At 38.3% G+C, this 22,622-nt stretch overlaps 1 protein-coding gene across 11 annotated transcripts in view; it reads right to left on the bottom strand.

The window, feature by feature from the left end:
- The window catches only part of BIRC6 (baculoviral IAP repeat containing 6), a 255,673-nt gene that overhangs the window by 195,692 nt on the left and 37,359 nt on the right, over window positions 1–22,622 (bottom strand). For all 11 annotated transcript variants that reach the window (XR_004054254.1, XM_030920767.1, XM_030920772.1 and 8 more), the window contains exons 6-10: window positions 19,254–19,336; window positions 13,755–13,977; window positions 13,515–13,675; window positions 8,209–8,267; window positions 2,170–3,564 (exon numbers count right to left, since the gene is read on the bottom strand). Coding sequence is in view for 10 of the 11 variants with exons in the window: in XM_030920767.1 (XP_030776627.1) it covers window positions 2,170–3,564; window positions 8,209–8,267; window positions 13,515–13,675; window positions 13,755–13,977; window positions 19,254–19,336 (1,921 nt within the window). In the remaining variant the exon portion in view is untranslated. The remainder of the gene's footprint in view (window positions 1–2,169; window positions 3,565–8,208; window positions 8,268–13,514; window positions 13,676–13,754; window positions 13,978–19,253; window positions 19,337–22,622) is intronic.

The following is a 22,622-nucleotide window of genomic DNA, read 5'->3' as shown; positions in this document are numbered from 1 at the left end:
ATTCTTCATCTTTTGTTGTATTATGGCAGTATAACGCCATTTAAAGTGCTCAGATGTTTGAATGCTGGCTCTGTCATTTATTAGCTCTATTACTTAACAAGTTACTTAACCTCTCTTTCCTTCAGTATGTTTATCTATAAAATGGAGACAATAATAGTACATTAAAGTTGGTGTGATGACTAAACGAACACAGGTAAAGTTCTTACAACAATGAACTGGAACATATATGACCAATAAATTCAAATTATCTCTGATACCACACAGAATTTTAATGGTTGTTCTGAAATCCTCAACTGTAATTCAAAGTTTTATTAGTCTAAAGTTATTAGACTACACTGTTCATTTTCTAAATTAATCTAGTTGGGTTTTTATGATATTTGAAGATTTTTTTCCATTATACTTTCACTAGAAATTACAGAAATTTCACCAGGCACGGTGGATCATGCCTGTAATCCCATCACTTGGGGAGGCCAAGGTAGGCGGATAGCTTGAGGTCAGCAGTTCGATACCAGACTGGCCAACATAGTGAAACCTCATCACTACTAAAAACACAAAAATTAGCCAAGTGTGGTGACGCGCACCCAGCTACTCAGGAGGCTAAGGCAGGCGAATCACTTGAACCTGGCAGGCAGAAGTTGCAGTGAGCCAAGATTGCATAACTGCACCCCAGCCTGTTGACAGGGTGAGACCTTGTCTCAAAAAAAAATAAAAATAAAAGTAAAAAAATAATTTCACTACATACAGTTCAAAGAAGGCAATCTAACCACTACATTAACCATTGTGTTCCTTGGCTAAACTCTTGAAATCTATTTAAAGAGAGGAAAAACAGTCTAATTACTATCAGAACCACAGATGAGATGCATACATAACTCTGCTCAAATCCTAATTCCTCTGCCATGCCTTAGTTATAGTCACTTAGGCTTCAACTATCTCCTAGTTCTAAATTCCTACTATACAATCAATAGAACTATTCCTTTTGCCTGATATTGTCAGTAATCCTTTTCAAAAACTACTTTATCTCCCTAACTTAAAATGTACATAAAGAAAAAAATAGGCCAGGCACAATGCCACATGCCTGTAATCCCAACACTTTGGGAGGCCGACGCAGGCAGATCACTTGAACTCAGAAGTTTGAGACCAGCCTGAGCAACATGGCGAAATCCCATTTCTACAAAAAATTACAAAAATTAGCTGAACATGATAGTGTGTAGTCCCAGCTATGCACTGTAGTCCCAGCTATTCAGGAGGCCGAGGGGAGAGGACAGCTTGCGCCCAGGAGGTTGAGGCTGCAGTGAGGTAAGATAATGCCACTTGCACTCCAGCCTGGGCAACACAGCGAGACCCTGAGAAAGAAAACAAAGGGCCGGGCACAGTGGCTCATGCCTGTAGTTCCAGCACTTTGGGAGGCCGAGGTGGGTGGATCACCTAAGGTCAGGAGTTCAAGACAAGCCTAGCTAACATGGTGAAACCCTGTCTCTACTAAAAATACAAAAAATTAGCCGAGCGTGCTACCACGCGCCTGTAATCCCAGCTACTTGGGAGGCTGAGGCAGGAGAATCACTTGAACCCAGGAGGCGGAGGTTGCAGTGAGCTGAGATGAGGCCATTGCACTTGAGCTTGGGCAACAAGAGTGAAACTCGGTCTCAAAAAAAAGGAAAAGAAAGGAGGGGAGGGGAAGGGAGGGGGAAAGAAAGGGGAGAAAAAAAAGGAGGTGAGGGGAAAAGAAAGGGGGAAAGCAGGAAAGGGGAAAGGAAAAGGAAAAGGAAGGAGAAAAAAAGAAAAAATAATTGCACACTATCTTAATCTATATAACGCTTCAAAATTTGCAAAACTAATCCACTGCTAGCCAAAGATCAGGAGTAAATCGGACCCAAAAAAATGTATTCAGCAAAACTGAAAATTGTTTGCTAAGTATTTTTATTTCAGAAGGAAATAAAGACCAATAACTGTGCCAGAAACTTTGCAGACATTATTTCACTCTAATAAGCCTAGGAAACAGACCTTCTTATCCTGGTTTATAAACAAATAAAAACAGGTTTAATGAATTTAATGTAACTTGCTAATTCCTCTCCATCTATTTGAATTTAAAATTCATACTAGGTATGCACATAAACAAATGCCATATACACATGGATTTTATAAGATTTATAGCATAATCAAACAACTTACCTTTGGTGCACGCACACAGCCTGTCTGTGCCAGAGCAGTAAATCACAGAAACAAATGTGTCCTGTTCCTCAGTGCCCTCCTTTTTGGGAGGCTCCACTTTGGCCAAAATTTCAAAGTTTGAAAGATCTAGTATTTTTACATATCCTCCCTGAGTAGTTATTACCAGGTGTCCAAGAGTAGAAACGTCAGACGTTTTTTCTCTCTCAAAACCATTCTTTGAGGTTAACTGCATGTCCTCAATAGGTTCCTCACAGTCATCCTCTCGATTATCCAATATATCTGGTGGAAGCAAAATGAGCGAGGTAATTGTGTCCTGGGGATCTTTGATATGTTGTATTTTTATTGGTTCCTCTTCTAAAGTCACTATCCGAGTGGCATAATTCATTTTATAAAGTACTAAATATCCACCACTAACATTCCTCTGCTCAGGCTGAATTATCAAAGGAGTCTGTACATCTGCTGGTGATTCATGTTGGATTACACTAATATTTGCACCATTCACTACAGCAAGATTTGATTCCAGCTCACCTTTCCGTCTATTACATAGTGCAGAGTTTAATTTATTTAAATTATTCAAGGCCTCTACTTGATTTATTGCACTCAAGGATTCAACAGGGCATGTCCGCAGTCCTACCAACAAATGAATTCCGTCAGCACAAGGAGTTATTGAGTCTACACAAAGATTCTCCTCCTCTGCAAACTTTGGCAGCCTCAAGCACTGAACCAAAGTCCCAGGCTTGGGAAACACAGAGTTCCACTTCTCAGAATCCGGAGAGGTAAGGTTGGCTGCTGCATCTGCAAATTGCTGAATGTAAGTCACAGGAGGATCCTGCAATAACAACTGCTCCTGACTATCCAGCTCCATTTCAATAATCTGTGGAACAGTAAAACCATCATCATGCAAACTTTTACTCATAATATTGTTCATCTGTGAAAAGATCTTTCCTGCTTTCTCATCAGATTCCTTGATGCTATAAAGAAGCAAAACCGGTAAAGTCCTCCTTACCAGAGGAGAATTCAGTTCTGAATTAGTGCAGGATTCATTGTCAGTTGACCCTTGTTCTGATATACTTTCACCCTGAGTTCTGCTCAAACCATCCAGTGACCTGTGAGAATTACTACTAATGGGTGAGGTAGCAGGAGATTTATATGTTAATAAACCTCCAGCTAATAAACACGGAAAAGGAATGTTGTGCTGTTCCTGATGCTTTTCCTTTGTCTTTTCACTCTTAGAGTTTGTTAAACAAGGATTTGCCCCAAGTTCTTCAAGATCCTTAACAGTATCTTCAAGCACATTTGCAACAATCTCCCACTGAAGTTTTTCTGGCTGTTGCAGAATGCTGAGTGCTGTTATATCAAGGCTTACTTCCATGGCTTCCTTCTGTGATGTATGCCCTTTAAAAAGGAACAATATTCATTAGACATAGCCTTGTAAAGATAAATAAAAATCAGTGGTTTAATGTTTTCATTAACTTTTTCTACTCATCCAGTCAGTACTTTTTTTTTTTTTTTTTTTTTTTTTTTTTTTGAGACAGATTCTTGCTCTGTCACCCAGGCTGGAGTGCAGTGGTGTAATTTTGGCTCGTCACAACCTGCGCATCCCAAGTTCAAGCGATTCTAGTGCCTCAGCCCCTCCCAAGTAGCTGGGATTACAGGCGCACACCACCACACCTGGCTAATTTTTATATTTTTAGTAGATACAGGGTTTCACCATGTTGTCCAGGATGGTCTCCAACTCCCGACCTCAGGTCCATCCACCTCAGCCTCCCAATGTGCTGGGATTATAGGCGCGAGCCACCGTGCCCGGCCTAAAAAAATTTAAAGTGCAGTCAGCCCTCCATATTCACAGGTTCTACATCCACGGATTCAACTAACTGCGGATGGAAAACATTATTTATTTATTTATTTGGAGATGGAGTTTTGCTCTTGTTGCCTAGGCTATAGTGCAATGGCGTCATCTCGGTTCACCAAAATCTCCACCTCCCAGGTTCAAGCAATTCTCCTGCCTCAGCCTCCCAAGTAGCTGCATCACCATACACAGCTAATTTTGTATTTTTAGTAGAGACGTGGTTTCTCCATGTTGGTCAGGCTGGCCTCGAACCTCCCGACCTCAGGTGACCCGCCCAGCTCAGCCTCCCAAAGTGCTGGGATTACAGGAATGAGTCACCACGCCCAGCCAGAAAACATTTTTTTAAAAAAATGGATGGTTGCATCTCTACTAAACATGTACAAACTTTTTTGTCATTAAACAATAGAAAATAAAGACTTTTTACTCAATATTTACACTGTATTAGATATTATAAGTAATCTAGAGATCATTTAAAGTAACAGGAAAAAGTAGATGTGCATAGTTTATAAGCAAAACTATACCATTTTATATAAGCGACTTGAGCATACCTGGATTTTGATATCTAGAGAGGGTACTGGAACCAATCCCCCATAGATACCAGGCTATTTTTTTTTCTTTTCTTTTTTTTTTTTTCAAACATACTCAAATCTAAGATAAACTTCCTTAGAAAAACCGTAAAAGTATTCAAGGGACTCAAAATTATTTTCAACTTAGGCCAGGCACAGTGGCTCACACTTGTAATCCTAGCACTTTGGTAGGTTGAGGTGGGCAGATTACCTGAGCTCAGGAGTTCGAGACCAGCCTGGGCAATATGGCAAAACCCCGTCTCTACTAAAAATACAAAAAATTAGAGGCTGGGCGCGATGGCTCATGCCTGGCTCTATTCTGCTTATTTGGATAGTGTCAACCAAACTTCCTGAGGTAAGCAATTAGGTTTTATCTAGGCACTCTTCTAAAACTCAAATTCCAATTTGAACCCTTCTTTAACTTCCTACCAAACATTCTTCTCAGTCTTCACAAGAAGCCATGTATACTTAATTCAGATCTGTGGTTCAAATACCAAACTTTTCTCTACGCAATCTTCTTAGATATCTTCAAACCTCATAACCTTCAACTAAAAAACAAATGTCTCTTCATCTGCATTCACATTTTTGAAATTAAGAAATATATTTCAATAGGCCTGGCACAGTGACTCACATCTATAATCCCAACACTTTGGGAGGCTGAGGCAGGTGGATCACTTGAGGTCAGGAGTTCAAGACCAGCCTGGCCAACATGGTGAAGTCCTATCTCTACAAAACATACAAAAATTAGGTGTAGTGGCAGATGCCTGTTAATCCCAGCTACTTGGGAGGCTGAGGCAGTAGAATCTCTTGAACCCAGGAGGTGGAGGTTGCAGTGAGCCAAGATCGTGCCACTGCACTCCAGCCTAGGCAACAGAATGAGACTCCATCTCAAAAAAACATAAAAACAAACAAACAGAAAAAAACAAAAAAGAAATATATTTCGTAATTCTTCAGAAAGTATCATCCAATTTGACTAATACCACTTAGAAGTGTGATTTCCATTAAATTGGACATCTTCTGATAAGCTTGAAATGGTACTTTATCACTTTTTAAATACTTCGGGAAGAGAAGACATCATTAATATCAAATATATATATAGGACTATCCTATAAGCCTCCATAAAGTCACCAATAGTCTTTCAATGTAACGAAATTAGTTTACAAGATACATACTTTTACTGTGAATGAATAAGCTACTTACAAATCCTTGAATGAGGCAATTAAAAATTTTGAACTAGAAAGGTATTTTCTCTTACCATAGCTACTTTTTAATACTACATAAAGACAATGTTTAAACCCCTAAATGAAGTGTTATATGTAGTGGACAAAAACACATGATAATTTTCAAGACACTAGGAGCTAAAGTAAACATGGTATCTTTAAAAAGTGTGAAAAATCAAACAGGCATAGATGAAAAGAACAAAGGTAGAAAAAGGATAAGAAAACTGACCAAATATAAGTACTATAATTGCAAAAACATGTACTGAGGTCCTTAGACCCAGGGAAAATAACAAAACTACAGCACACAAAGGAAAGGTTCCAGTGAGAATCAAAAAAACTTAAAACAGCAAACACTTTACAAAGGAAAAACAGAAGCCCACATTTTAAGTAACTTAACAGGACTAAGGAGTTATTTTTTGAAAGAGTTCAAAAACTTGGCTGGGTGCAGTGGCTCACACCTGTAATCCCAGCACTTTGGGAGGCTGAGGCAAGTGGATCACCTGAGGTCATCAGTTCGAAACCAGTCACGCCACAGAGCGAAACTCCGTCCCAGAAAAACAAAAGAGCCAGCCTGGCTAGGCGTGGTGGCTCACGCCTATAAACCCAGCACTTTGGGAGGCTGAGGCGGGCGGATCACCTGAGGTCAGCAGTTCGAGACTAGTCTGGCCACAGAGCGACACTCCATCTCAAAAAACCAAAAGAGCCAGTCTGGCTGGGCACGGTGGCTCACGCCTATAATCCCAGCACTTTGGGAGGCCGAGGCTGGTGGATCACCTGAGGTCAGGAGTTCAAGACCAGCCTGGCCAACATGGTGAAACCCTGTCTCTACTAAAAATAAAAAACTTAGCCAGGTGTGGTGGCAGGCACCTATAATCCCAGCTACTCGGGATACTGAGGCAGAAGAATCCCTTGAACCCGGGAGGTAGAGGTTGCAGTGAGCTGAGATTGTACCACTGCACTCCAGCCTGGGTGACAGAGCAAGGCTCTGTCAAAAAACAAAAAAAAGAAAAAGACAAAGAAAGAAAGAAAGGAAGAGTAGTAGTTTTTGCGGAAGGACAATAAAATGGGAAAAGAGCATTAGCTTCCTCAGTCTACCCTTTTTAAAGAAAAAAAATTTTTTTTTAACTTTTCTAGAACGAATTACACATTTATACATTTTTAAGGGCATTTTCCTGCCTTATTTGGTGATTTTTTTGTTCATTGCTAAGAACTGCTTCAAAAGACTGCTAAGGATTAACCCAAAATTGTCCAGTGTTCCATTTAGTGACTTTCAAAAAAATTTGATGACAAATTAGAATTTAAAGACTATTTACTACCAAATGTTAACTATAATTTTTGTGAACTGTACTACACAAAACCATTCCTCTTCTAAAAAGATTTAAGTTACATATGTACGTAGTACACAGCATCTGACATTGAACAATAGCCACAAGTTAATAACAGTCACTTTTTAAAAACACTGGCTACTTCCCACTGCGCTTTATATGCACTTACCTTATCTAATTCTTTTTTTTTTTTTTTTTTTTTTTTGAGAGGGAGTTTCTCTCTTATTGCCCAGGGTGGAGTGCAATGGCGATCTCAGCTCACTGCAATCTCTGCCTCCCAGGTTCAAGCGATTCTCCTGCCTCAGCCTCCTGAGTAGCTGGAATAGGTACACGCCACCACGCCCAGCTAACTGTTTTTTATTTTTAGTAGAGACAGGGTTTCACCATGTTGGCCAGGCTGGTCTCAAACTCCTGACCTCAGGTGATCCACCCACAGTGGTCTCCCAAAGTGCTGGGATTACCGACATGAGCCACCAAGCCCGGCCTAATTCTTAAAACTCTAACAGACTTTAATATCGCTATGCCATATATCAGAAGTGCAATCAAACTATATTAAGTAGAAGAGTTAGGATTTAAATTCTGACATAGTAAAACTATTTTGAAGCATATTAGCTTTTCCTACAAAATAACATTAAAATATGAAGTATATTATTTTGCCCTAATATTTTATAAGCTAGTAAGGCATTTTACTTGATATTTTAATGTCTATAATTTCATACAATAAAATGTAGTTCTGTATTCACCTATATGAATAAAGAGCTTTAAACACTACTTTTAGTTAACAGAATACATTATACAAATAAAAAGATTTAATTACCTGACATGTGACAAAAATTTAATGTAACTATCCACTTTAATTCCTTTGGCTCAAATAGGTACCATTTAAACTTTAAATATGGAACACTATGTACATACTACTAATTTGAGATCTCTGACACACAATATTTCAGTCTTCTGTGTATACTAGCAAAAATTTAGAGTTAGCATTAAGTAAGAGACTCAGAATTAAGTGGTAGTTAGCTGTATATACAACTGTGTAAAGAATTTTTTGAATACATTATCTAATACTTTTTACATACCTGTCACAGAATCTGATCTGGAATGCTCTTCACTGTCTGAATCCTCCAGTAAATCATCACTTAAATCAAAAGACAGAGTAAACAATTTGAATTTCCAAAAAAGCATACATCATATGAGCAAGCAAAGAAAAAAGAACAGTTGTTTTTTGAGTTTTTTTGAGACAAGGTCTCACTCTGTCACCCAGGCTGGAGTACAGTGGCAGGAAAACAGCTCACTGCAGCCCTGACCTCCTCCTGGCCTCAAGCAATCCTTCCGCCTCAGCCTCCCAAGTAAGTGGGACCATAGGCACACGCCACTATGCCCAGCTACTTTTTTTTCAATTTTTGCAGAGATGGGGTCTCACCATATTGCCCAGGCTGGTCTTGAACCTTTGGGCTCATGCAATCTTCCCACCTCTATCTCTCAAAGTGCTGGGATTACAGGCATGAGCCACTATGCCTGGCCTGAAAGTACAGTGTTAAAATCACTACTACATATCTCAAACATAAAAAACAATTAAAATTGGCTTAAATGAGATATAAAGAGTAGTTTGATAACATAACTGATTAACAACACTGACAAAAATCTTCTTAAATCATTGTCTAACTGAAATAGGGTGTGCAAACCTCTAAGAATCTATAATAACATCTGTAGGAATTTGAAGACTACTGTGTGACTAAGGACAGCTTGGGCAAACAAAAAAATAAAAGACAGCAGCAGCTAATAAAATCAAGCACCAGCTTGCAGTAGTAAAACGTTACAAACTATTCTATTACTGAATTCAGGACAGCCTAAAACCAGACATAATAGTTGTATAAGCACGTGTGTATGTTTGTGTGCTCACATGTACATAAAATTTTATTTTTGTTTTATATTTTGTTTTGGAGAGGCTAAGAACTCCTTTACATACAGAAGACAGGGGGTCATCAGGACAAGACAAAGTCTTGTCTCGATCTCCTGACCTTGTGATCCACCCACCTCAGCCTCTCAAAGTGCTGGGATTACAAGCACAAGTCACCGCGCCTGGCCTATAATGTTATTTTAGACATAATATAAATTGGCATTCTGCATTGAAAATGCTTAAGGATATTACTGCACTCCAAGGCAATGTTTGAAATATTTTGGGGCAGCTAAGTGGAAATTCACTTATATATTTTTGAAAAAGTTTCTCTGTTTTAGTTTTGTCAGGTGATATAGTCGCCCATAAACCAATTTAGTGCTATAATTTACAAAAGCAAAAAATGTAAAAAAGTTTAATATCAGCTGCTAATTCATTAGTCTCATTGGCTGGTTTCAGAGAAATAGGGTAAGTATAAAAACAAATCCAAAGAATAAATATTAATAATTGGGAATTATCAAAAATGAGTAAGTGTAAAAACGAATCCAAAGAATATTAATAATTGAGAATTATCAAAAATGAAGAAGTCCAAACCAAGAAAATACAATAGGTTTTAAGTATAGAATGGCTGTTACAGTAACAAAAATAAATAACCAAGTATTAACCTGTTGTACTAAGATGAACAATTAAAATTAAGTAGTAGTATGTTTTAAAGGAATTCAGGTGTCTTGATATTTCAAAGAGGGCTGCCAGATAAAAGCCTTAAATTAGCAAAGAATGTTTTATTCTGAAAGTTTTCAAAAATACAATCAGGGAACAGGCACAGTGACTCACACCTGTAATCCCAGCACTTTGGGAGGGCAAGGAGGGAGGACTGCTTGAGCCCAGGAATTCAAGACCAGCCTGGGCAACATAGTGAGACCCCATCTCCACAAAAAAAAAAAAAAAATTAGCTGGGCATGGTGGCACATGTCTTTAGTCCCAGCTACTTATAAGGCTGAGGTAGAAGGATGACTTGAGCCTAGGAGGTAAAGCCCAGGTGACAGAGCAAGATCTTGTTTCAAGAAAAAAAAAAAATTGTAAAATCACATTCTTTTAAAATATTTTGTGACAAAAATATTCTCAAACTATTACATCACAAATTATACGGCTAAGGCCAGGCACAGCGGCTCACATCTATAATCCCAGCACTCTGGGAGGATGAAGCAGGCAGATCACGTGAGGCCAGGAGTTTGAGACCAGCCTGGCCAACATGGTGAAATCCGTCTCCACTAAAAATACAAAATTTACCCGGGCATGGTGGCGCGGGCCAGTCCCAGCTACTCAGGAGACTGAGGTATGAGAACTGAACGTGGGAGGCAGAGACTGCAGTGAACCAGGATCGCACCACTGCACTCCAGCATGGGCGACAGAGTGAGACTCCCTCAAAAAAAAAAAAAAAGAAAAAAAATTATATGAACAAAATAACTAAATTGTACACTCACATGAATTTTATGGTTTGAAAAATTACACTTCAGGCCGGGCACGGTGGCTCAAGCCTGTAATCCCAGCACTTTGGGAGGCCGAGACGGGCGGATCACGAGGTCAGGAGATCGAGACCATCCTGGCTAACATGGTGAAACCCCGTCTCTACTAAAAAATACAAAAACTAGCCAGGCGAGGTGGCAGGCGCTTGTAGTCCCAGCTACTCGGGAGGCTGAGGCAGGAGAATGGCATAAACCCGGGAGGCAGAGCTTGCAGTGAGCTGAGATCCGGCCACTGCACTGCAGCCTGGGCGACAGAGCGAGACTCCGTCTCAAAAAAAAAAAAAAAAAAAAAGAAGAAGAAGAAGAAAAATTACACTTCAATAAAACTTTTTTAAAAATCACATGCGGCTGGGCACAGTGGCTCACGCCTGTAATCCCAGCACTTTGGGAGGCCAAGGTGGGTGGATCACCTGAGGTCCGGAGTTTGAGAACAGCCTGGCCAACATGGAGAAACCCTGTCTCTACTAAAAATACAAAAAATTAGCCAGGAGTAGTGGCAGGCACCTGTAGTCCCAGCTACTCATGAGGCTAAGGCAGAAGAATCGTTTGAACCCGGGAGGCAGAGGTCGCGGTGAGCCGAGATCGTACCACTGCACTCTAACCTAGGCAACAGGGTGAGGCTCTGTCTCAAAAAAAAAACAAAAAACAAAAAACAACAACAACAAAAAAAAACATGCATTTTAAAAAGAAACTAGAATACATATAAATATTACTATAATTCCATAGTGTGATTATGACTACTCTGTGATTATGACTACTCTGTATTTCATCAATTTCCATTCCTGCATTTTCCCATTTTCCTGCAATAAGCATGCACTATTTACGTAATAGGCACTGTGTTTACTAAAGCCTTCTACATTTTGCAAAACATTTACAAAGCAATACACATGCAAAATAAATATTACAGTTAAAGTAAAAATGTTTAGTTAAGATTGTATGTTTCTGAAAACTAGACATACTAGTAAGGGTACCTTGGTTTATAGCAATCCCATAAACAATTTCATTTACATTCAAGAAATTTTTACCAATCTGACCTGAATCATCTAGAACAAAATCTTAATTCATTAAAATGTATTACCAAATCTTCCTTAATTCAGAAAACAAATATTGTCTTCTAAGAAAAAATGGTCAAAAACAATTCCTCATTCCCTCAATGTAAATAACAAAGAAAAATAAATTTTACAAAAACGATTCTAAGCAAGCTATACTGCTAATTACTTTAAACTTCTTGGATAAGCTTAGATTTTTTCCAATTAATGTATTATTCTTCAAGCTAATGAAACCCACATAGCATATTTTATAACCAAATATATTAGATCTTGTGCCACATGAAGTCAGAGGTAGTATGGCTCATTATATTCACTATCAATTCCAACAGGACTGCTTCTACTTCTTGGGGAGGGGAAGTGCAGATAGGGGGCGTAAGGTTAGGGATGAAGTTTCACCTCTTCAGCTTCCTCCTACCACATTAACTTAATGTTTTTGTATGATTTGTTTAAGACTTTCTTCAGAGAAAACCGACCTTCAACCCTAGATTACACATTTCTTAAAAGCAAGTAGAGATTACCTCAACTCAAGCACGTTACCCCATATAATGTTGAGGAGTATTTCCACTAGTAATACAGAATACATGTTTATCTAAAATGTACCTTTTACCTGGGAGGCTGTGACTATATGTGTGTGGGTATATGTAATCCTAGAAGTATATTTTGATTCAATTTTTAATCCCCAAATTACAAAACCTCAAGACAAAGTTCAAATTAAAGTAAGAGCCTAGAAGGACATATAAATTTCATTATCTTCTATTACTTTTCCACTAACTTCTAAGAAATCAGAGAAATCAAGCATGCTTAATATCTAGTCCTACTGGCAAAATATGGTCAGAAACTCAGACAACAGTTAAGCTGCTTTCCCATTAAGCTTTCACAGAGATTTATATTAATAAAACAACCACAAGGCTTTATTCAATGTTATTACCAAGAGGAACTAGATAGAATACATATATTGTAAATTTCCACTAATTCCATTAATGAAATAACTTCCATTAATAAAATTTTACATTACTCCTTAATGAAAGTACATCCCACCAAAGAGATTGTGAAGGAAAATGATAAATCACTGACTACAGAGTAACACCCATCACATAGCAGTAACATAAGGAGCCCCTGGAAGTGAAATGGCAGATATTCTCAGTCTATCAAGACATCTGATCACAGTCAAATAGCTCCATTTCACATGGCTGCCTAGAGAATCTTTTTCCCCCCACCTACACAATCTTACTAGCCCAGTTCAGTCAAAACCGTAGTGGTTCTTAGGAAACAACTAAGTGAAGGAGGGTGATACTTAGACTCTCCCACCCCACCTACATCAGATGCAGCACAAAAATCAGGAATCTCTCAGAGAAGTTGAGTGAAGGAGAATCCAGAACAGCAATTTTACCAAAATATTTCTCTAGCAATAATTACGGTACCTCAACTCACTGTTGACTACCGGTACACTGTTTTAAACAATTAGATCCTCTTACTTCACCTCAGGTTATTCCATTATTATTATTCATTAGCACTGCCATAATTTGAGGGGCTAATGAAAAAAGGGAAACTGAAATCATCTAGTTCAACTGCTCTATGAAAAAGATTTAGTAGAAGGTGAAACTGTAGTATAATTTCATTTCATTATTTAGACTTTTCAATGTGACTTTTCATGATCTATTGTTCAATGTGGCAATTATTTCCAATTGACATAGATTGTGATAGAATGTTAAGTATATTTTATAAACTATGCTGTTTCTGAAGATTTTTCTTCAAGAATCACAGATTTCAGAATTCTAACCAAACATTTACTCTCTGATCTCTTAACTGCATAACTTTTTTTCCCTCCTCTTTAATTATTAGAACTATGAGAATATAAAATTTAGGAAAACATGTTAACATCTATTAAATACTACTAAAACAAACTCACATACCTATCTCCTTCCAATTTTGGTATATCTGAGCAACTAGAGGAGTCCTCCAGCCACGCCAAAGTTGGTCTCCTTGAATCAACTCCTGAGCTTGGGTCTCCTGACAGAATAAGCTGTTGTACAATTGCTGGATCATAGGCATTAATTTCAAACTTTAAGTGCACCTAAACAAATGAAAAGCCTAAGTTTACAACTGATTTTTTTTTTCAGTTACTAATTTGTTACTTCAAAATTCAAACATACCTTCATAAGTTTGGAAACATCCCATATGCAGATCTTCCCTCGTTTAGTTGCAGCAGCTAGAAAATGAGGGCAGCTCCCCGACCCAAAGCAAGATATTCTGTCAGTTCCATCCGTACAAGGAAACTGTGCAGGACTTGTTGCAAGAGTGACTGACAACGGCACATTCTGTGTGTGCTCACCTTTCACAAATGGGCAGTTTGGGGAATGTCTTTCGTGTTCAGACCTTTACACAGATTAAGAAAGGAAAAGTTTACTAAAAATAAAGCAATTCAGTTTGTACATTAAAACAGAACTCCAGGATCATCATCTTTTTTTATCTGAACTTAAACTATTCATCATTAAAGACTTAATATAACCAAATCATTCAATATTATGAAGATCACTCTAACATGTTCACCATTTATAATATTCACACATTCAATATTCCAAACATTTAACAATAGCAGTTGTTACTCACTTTAACTGATTATAAAGTCAATCTCAGACAAAACTGAGAAACTAATACTATAGTGTAAGTAATGCTATATTACATACTACAAAATTGTTTAAACTTCTGTTATTTCCTCACACTGGTTTCCTACAGCTTTGAATGACTAACCACTATGTTTCAATTTAAAATTCTCCGTATCTATCAGGGGCCACAACTATCAATAATATACAGTTGAAACTCAATAAATGCCACTCATAACACAAAAAGTTATTTTACTAAATATTTTACTACACTATTTTACTAAAAAGTTTTTTAGTAAAGATCTGAAAGCAGAAAGATCTCTAGTATGAATAAAATAATATAAATTAAGAACACAAATATACCTTATGTATTCACTATACAATCAAATCAGACAAATAACTTTTAAATAAAATTTATTTCCTAAGAGCCTTAGGAATGTAAAGTTAATAAATTATACACTACTTCTTTCAAACAAATGCTTACTGAACAAAAAGAAATGTTAAATTAAAAACGTAACAAGTTTAAGAAATATAAAACACAGGCTGGGCACAGCGGCTCAACCTGTAATCCCAGCACTTCAGGGGCCAAGGTGGTTGGATCCTTGAGGCCAGGAGATTGAGACCAGCCTAGGCAACATAGTGGGACCTCATTGCTACAAAAAATAAAAATAAAAATAATTAGGTGGGTGTGATAGCATGTGCCTGTAGTCCCAGCTACTCGGGAGACTCAGGTAGGAGGATCCCTTGAGCCTGGGAGTTCAAGGCTGCAGTGAGCTACGATCGTGCCACTGCACTCCAGCCTGAGTGACAGAGCAAGTCCCTGTCTCTAAAAAATAAAAAATTTAAAAATTTAAATTGAAATATTAAATAAAATACTAGGACCTCAGATCAAGACTGGTATAATGACCCAAATATTGTAAGCAGGATCAACTTAGCACCTATCTGCTCAACTTTATGCTTCCTTTATATTTCTTTCTGGTTATTCCTTATTTTTATTTCTATTAGCTATAATTATAAGGCATTAGAAATGTCAGGATCCTGCTACCAAAACAAGAACCCATGAGCCAGGCATGATGGTAAAGCATACAGTCCCAGTCAGTCAGGAGGCTGAGGCAGGAGGACTGCTTAAGCCCAAGAATATGAGGCTGCAGTAAGCCGTGATCACACCTGTGTATAGCCATTGCACTTCAGCCTGGACAATATATCAAGACTTCGTATCTAAAAAATAAAATAGGCTGGGCGTGGTGGCTCACGCCTGTAATCCCACCACTTTGGGAGGCCAAGGTGGATGCATCACTTGAGGTCAGTAGTTCCAGACCAGCCTGGCCAACATGGGGAAACCCCATTGCTACTAAAAATACATATATTAGCTGGGCGTGGTGGCGCACACCTGTAGTCCCAGCTACTTGGGAAACTGAGACACGAGACTCTCTTGAACCTGGGAGGCAGGGGTTGCAGTGAACCGAGATCACGCCACCGCACTCCAGTCTGGGCGACAAAGTAAGACCGCATCTCCAAAAGAATAAATAAATAAATAAATAATAAAATAAAATTTAAAAAATAAATGTTTCTTAAAGAACCATTGTTTTTAACTCATTGTTTTATTTCCATGTCAAAGAAAGAACTTTACACATAAAACGTGCTACTCCATACAATGTATGTATTTATTTTTACCATGCACCTACAACTTACACATATAAATCCATATATAAATCCTGGGCAGTTTTTAATATGCAGATGTCTTTCCTAATCCTTTTACAGTACATCTCCAAGCAAATGACATTTGGGCCAGGTTCCCTCCCAGCTAAATCTAGTGTACTTTACCACTTTCCATCTCTCTCTTTTTCCTGAGTTTTAACTTTTTCAATAAAATTTTATATATACAAGTTACACATGGCTATATAAAATAAAGCTAAAGACCCACATCAATTTTAAAATCTAATCCCAGTAATTTCCAATCCCACCTCCAGGAAACCACCATTATAAATTTAAGTGATACATTTCTAAAATATTTTTAATAAGTTTACATACATAAATGTACATATAGATGTGGAAGTATGTGTGAAAAAATTTTTTAAATAAAATACAGGATTTTAAATTGTTAAACAACTGGTGTCAATGTACATGACATATATATTTTATCATGTATTCAATCACCAATCATTCTATTAATACAAAAGATTTCTTGATACAATAACATATCTGAAAGTTACTGAGGGTGATTAACAGAGATCTTACTGTTGATTCCCCTTAACTGTTGGACCACAGTCTATTATATGAATATACCACATTCTACTGGGCTATTCCCCTCCTGATGGGCATTTAAAAGGATTTGATTTTTAACTGCAGTGACCATCCACTTTATGCCTCTGTGCATACAAGAGCAATTAACTCCCTAGGATAGGTAAATAGAAGTGGAAATGCTAGTTACTAGGGTATGGTCTATTTTTTTGTGTTTTTAACTTCAACCTCCCTCCAAAGGAACTCTATCTAAACTCGCAGTCAAAATATTGACTCCCATTCGCCCTTTCAAATTTTTCCTTTCCCCCTTACCATTCAGAAGGTATCTAGGCTCCCCAGCCTCCATCAATCCTCTTTCCTCCTACCCATTTGGAGGACTTGCCCCAGGCCTTCAGAGACCCCATCAACTTCTTGAGTGTTTGAGGAATCCCAAATGCTGGTGCAAAGAAGAGGTAGAATCCCTGAATCCCTGGCCATGTCAAGAAAACATGGGTTTTTAACAGCCCAAGTTGGAAATTTTAATCAACTTTCCATAAAAAATATTTACAAAGAAGATAACATTTGATAATATTGCACAATTTTTCAGGTATAGGTTAAATAACTTTTTGAGGATTGGCATAGGGACCTAAAATATATATATTAAAATGGTTTATATATATATACATATATATACACACATATATATACACATATATATACACATATACATATATACACATATATATACATATACGTATATATATACATATATATACATATATATATACACGTATATATATATATACATATACGTATATATATATATAAAGATGGCTTCTATGGGGAAAGACAATTCCAAACAGAAACTCAAATTGAAAACTGTTCATACAGTAGGTCCCGGTCCCCCTCTCATCCACAGCATCACTCTTTTTTTTTTTTTTTTTTGAGATGGAGTTTCACTCTTGTCGCCCAAGCTGGAGTGCAATGGTACAATCTCGGCTCACTGCAACCTCCGCCTCCCCAGTTCAAGCGATTCTCCTGCCTCACCCTCCCGAGTAGCTGGGATTACAGGTGTGTGCCACCATGCCCAGATAATTTATTGTATTTTTAGTAGAGACAGGGTTTCACCATGTTAGCCAGGCTGGTCTTGAACTCTTGACCTCAGGTGATCCACCCGCCTCGGCCTCCCAAAGTGCTGGGATTATAGATGTGAGCCACCATGCCTGGCCCACAGCTTCACCCTCTATGGTTTCAGTTACTCATGGTCAACCATGGTCCCAAAATAGATGAGTACAGTACAATAAGATATTTTGAGAGAGAGAAATACAGACAGACTGACCACAGTCACAGAATTTTTATTACACTATATTGTTAGAATTGTTCAATGTTAGGACGGGCACAGTGGCTTACACCTGTAATCCCAGCACTTCGGGAGGCCAAAGCGGGCAATCACCGGAGTTCAGGAGTTGGAGACCAACCTGGCAAACATGGCAAAACCCCATCTCTACTAAAAATAGAAAAATTAGCCAGGCGTGGCGGCACACGCCTGTAATCCCAGCTACTCAGGAGGCTGAGGCAGGAGAACTGCCTGAACCCAGGAGGTAGAGGTTGCAGTGAGCCAAGATTGTACCACTACACTACAGTCTGGGCAACAGAGCAAGACTCCATCTGAAGAAAAAAAAATTGTTCAATTTTATTAGTTATTGTTATTAATCTCTTTCTGTGCTTAATTTATGAATTATACTTTATCATAGGTTATGGATGAATAGGGAAAAAATATAGTATGTATATGGTTCAGTACTATCTGCTGTTTCAGGTATCCAATGGGTCCTGGAATGTATGCCCTGCAAACAAGGGGGACTACTGTATTCAACTCTCTGCCTGCAGATAGATACAACTTGAATTTTTCATACAGATTGGAACTTGAATTTTCCAATCTGAACTCCACAGGTACACTGCAATATGTTTTAGCAAGTTTGCCCCACGCACATCAGGTGATTTAACATTCAGAGACTTCAAACTAATTTTAATACAAAGCAAGCAACATATCCTAAAACCAAAACCTGGTTCTATCACTTACTAGCCATATGCCCCTTCAGCAAATTTTATTCTCTTCATTTTAAAATGGGATAGTAACTCCTATCTCACAGAGTACCTATAAATGTTAAACTGGAGAATATTCATAATTCCCTCCTATAAAATGGAGATTACAATAGTACCTACTTCACAGGGAAACATGAGAATTAAATGATTTAAAAATATATAAAGTATTCAGAATGGTACCTAGTATACCATCTTATATAAAATTTGCTCTAACAATGTACTATTATTTCTATTAATAAGACCTCAGAATAGTTATTTGTGAACATGAAGTTTCAATACATGATCTCTAATGTTAAAACCAGGTTCTAAAATTTCGTGCACTAAAATTCAGAGATATCAAAGACTCCCTAAAATTCCTTCAAAATTAGAAACGTATACTATAAGGCTCTCTTCATGGATTCCCTATTGACAACCTGCTCTCAACAGACCAAGATTCAACTGCTAAAGCTCATGCTGAGGTTCACTTTACCATAGCTTTCTGGTTTTCAGTTAGAGCGTGGTTCTATTGTTTGGTACTTCCCTCGTGTACAAATTTTAGAAAGTCAAACTTAACAGACACTGTATGCCAAGTGGTGTGACAGAGTATAGACAGGGCTATCTCATTCTCAGGACAATGACAAAAAAATAGGTGGCAAAAGGCAAAAAATTATAAGCAGAAAAGTAAAATTTAGAAGCATATTTACATGACTGACTTAGCCTATTATGTCCAGAAACATCACGACTCACCAAGGTTCATCAGTAGGTTCCCAACAAACGAGGCATACACTACAAGTAAAACACATGGCTCTATCGTCTCCAGATGAGGCAGGCTGCAAAATTATAAAGAATAGAGGCAGAAAGGGTAAATCATTATTAAAATAGCTTTATAACAAAAGTGATTTTTTTTTTTTTTTTTTTTGAGACAGAGTCTCGCTCTGTCGCCCGGGCTGGAGTGCAGTGGCCGGATCTCAGCTCACTGCAAGCTCTGCCTCCCGGGTTTACGCCATTCTCCTGCCTCAGCCTCCCGAGTAGCTGGGACTACAGGCGCCCGCCACCTCGCCCGGCTAGTTTTTTGTATTTTTTAGTAGAGACGGGGTTTCACAGTGTTAACCAGGATGGTCTCGATCTCCTGACCTCGTGATCCGCCCGTCTCGGCCTCCCAAAGTGCTGGGATTACAGGCTTGAGCCACCGCGCCCGGTCGATAAAAGTTATTTTTAAAAGCTCATAATTTTAAGTAAAATTCTATACTGAAAATGAGAAAATTAGCCTATAATATTAGGTCCAACAATACACTGAAACCTCCAAATATTTATTAACTGCCTGCATTATTTGAAAATTCAGAAAATGAACCACTAAATCAAAGAGAGGTACACATATATGCAATCCCTGATCTAGTACTTTTCTAATTGCTATAATAAAGTATCTGAACTATTAAGTATAAAAGAAAGATTCTGGCTGGTTTACACTATTTGTTGTGGTTGTTGTTGTTGTTTTTGAGACGGAGTCTCGCTCTGTCACCCAGGCTGGAGGGCAGTGGCGTGATCTCAGCTCACCGCAAGCTCCGCCTCCCCGGGTTCAAGTGATTTCCTGCCTCAGCCTCCCGAGTGGCTGGGACTACAAGCGCCCGCCACCACACCCGGCTAATTTTTTCGTATTTTTAGTAGAGACGGGGTTTCACCATGTTAGCCAGGATGGTCTCAATCTCCTGACCCTGTGATCCAACCCCCTCAGCCTCCCAAAGTGCTGGAATTACAGACGTGAGTCACCGCGCCTGGCCTCTTGTTGTTTGTTAAAGAGACAGAGTCTCTTTAAAAATCTGTCTCTTTTAAAGACACAGAGTCTTAGGCTGGAGTGCAGTGGCACAAACATAGCTCACTACAGCCCTGAACTGAACTCCTGGACACAAGTGATCCTCCAACCTCAGCCTCCCAAGCAGTTGGAACTACAGAAGTGTTCCACAACACCCAGCTAATTCTGTTATTTTTTTTGTAGAGACACGGTCTCCCTAAAGTATCCAGGCTGGTCTCAAATTCCTGGGCTTAAGTGATCCTCCTGCCTTGGCCTCCCTAAGTGCTGGGATTACAACTGTGAGCCACTGCACCAGCCAATGGGCTTATTATTAAATAAATACTAAATCCCATACAACTATACAAGAAGGGCAAGTAAAAAGGGAAAGCAAAGTAGTCAATCTAATTCACATAATATGGAATCTAATTCATACAACATGGGACAAAATGCTATATATATTTCAATCCAAGGGCCAGGTACAATTTATATATATATACACACATATATATGTATGTATATATATTTTCAAAACCTGAACTGAAATATACCTGAAAACTAATATGAATATGTGTGAACATTTACTTTATAGATGCAAATTTATTACACATTTTAGAAGATTACAAATAATCAGCTCCTAACATTTCCTAGAATCAGAGGATTCTAGGAAACCCATTATTGGACCTCTCTGCAAAGATAGAATATAATGAACAATAACTCACCAGAAAAAAAAATATCAAGGCATCACTTAACAGAGACTCTTAGAAAATTACACCAAATTAAAAGAAAGATGACAAGTTGCTAGAAAAATGGTCCATGTTCAATCCTTAATTTAGGGAAATAATTTCACTGATTCTAATATTAGCCAGTCTCCAAACTTACCTATCTGTAACTGGAAATCTGACAAATTTTGAATAAAATATTCATATATATATATATAGTTTTCTAGCTTAATTTTAGTTCAGATGTTCAGAATACTTGAAGATAACAAAGGAATAATCAATCTTCAGATTCTAAATGACAGTTACTTTAATGTACTTCAAAATGTACTTGAATTCTTAAATTAGGCCAAGTGCAGTGGCTTACACCTGTAATCACAATACTTTAGAAGGTTAAGGCAGGCAAACTGCCTGAGCCCAGAGGTTTGAAACCAGCCTGGACAACATAGTGAATCTCATCTCTACAAAAAATAAACAGAATTAGCTGGGCATGGTGGCACATGCCTGTAATCCCAGCTACTTGAGGGGCTGAGGTGGGAGAACTGCTTGGGCCTGGGAGGCTGAGGCTACAGTGATCACGCCACTGCACTCCACCTTGGGTGGCAGAGCAAGACCCTGTCCCAAATAAATAAACAAATAAAGTTAAATAAGCATGCTTTATTTAAACCGACATATAGGTATTAGATTTCTTAAGATTCTTTTAGCAGTGGTAAAACAGTGACAAGCCAGTCTATACCACTCAGTTTAAGTTTCCCATTAAATAACATATTAAATAACATCTAAGGCCGGGCGCGGTGGCTCAAGCCTGTAATCCCAGCACTTTGGGAGGCCGAGACGGGCGGATCACGAGGTCAGGAGATCGAGACCATCCTGGCTAACAGGGTGAAACCCCGTCTCTACTAAAAAAATACAAAAAAAACTAGCCGGGCGACGAGGCGGGCGCCTGTAGTCCCAGCTACTCGGGAGGCTGAGGCAGGAGAATGGCGTGAACCCGGGAGGCGGAGCTTGCAGTGAGCTGAGATCCGGCCACTGCACTCCAGCCTGGGCGACAGAGCGAGACTCCGTCTCAAAAAAATAAATAAATAAATAAATAAATAAATAAATAACATCTAGCTAAAATCATTTTTCTTAACTTCCCTGTAATTCAGCAAAGCTTTTTATAATGTCCCATTCTTATGCCTCTGTATTGTGTTAATCCTTACACCTTATACCCTCCTCTTTTCCTACATAAAACTATGACTATTTTTCTTGACTAATTCTTGACCTGTGCAACTTAATCAGTTCTTTAATGCACAGATATTCAAGTTGCAATGTACTACTTGTAATGCTGCTTCTGTAATTATCTAGTATATGGATAATTTGTACCCCAACTAAAATGAGAATTTTGAAACTGTAAACAAACTTCTTTTATTGCATTACCCTAAGCATCTACTACTGAGTTATGAATGCAGATGTCAAACACTGGAAATAAACATGCATCAAAATAGAACACTTGTCAAAAACCCAATCTGAAGAATATTGTCTATTTGTTGATTTTATTAAAAAATTATGGCCTAGCGTAGTGTCTCACACCTATAATCTCAACACTTTGGGGAGGATGAGGTATGTAGA

Source organism: Rhinopithecus roxellana, chromosome 17 (genome assembly GCF_007565055.1).
Source record: "Rhinopithecus roxellana isolate Shanxi Qingling chromosome 17, ASM756505v1, whole genome shotgun sequence".
Classification (NCBI taxonomy): Eukaryota; Metazoa; Chordata; class Mammalia; order Primates; family Cercopithecidae; genus Rhinopithecus; species Rhinopithecus roxellana.
This window is presented reverse-complemented; position numbering and strand designations above follow the sequence as displayed.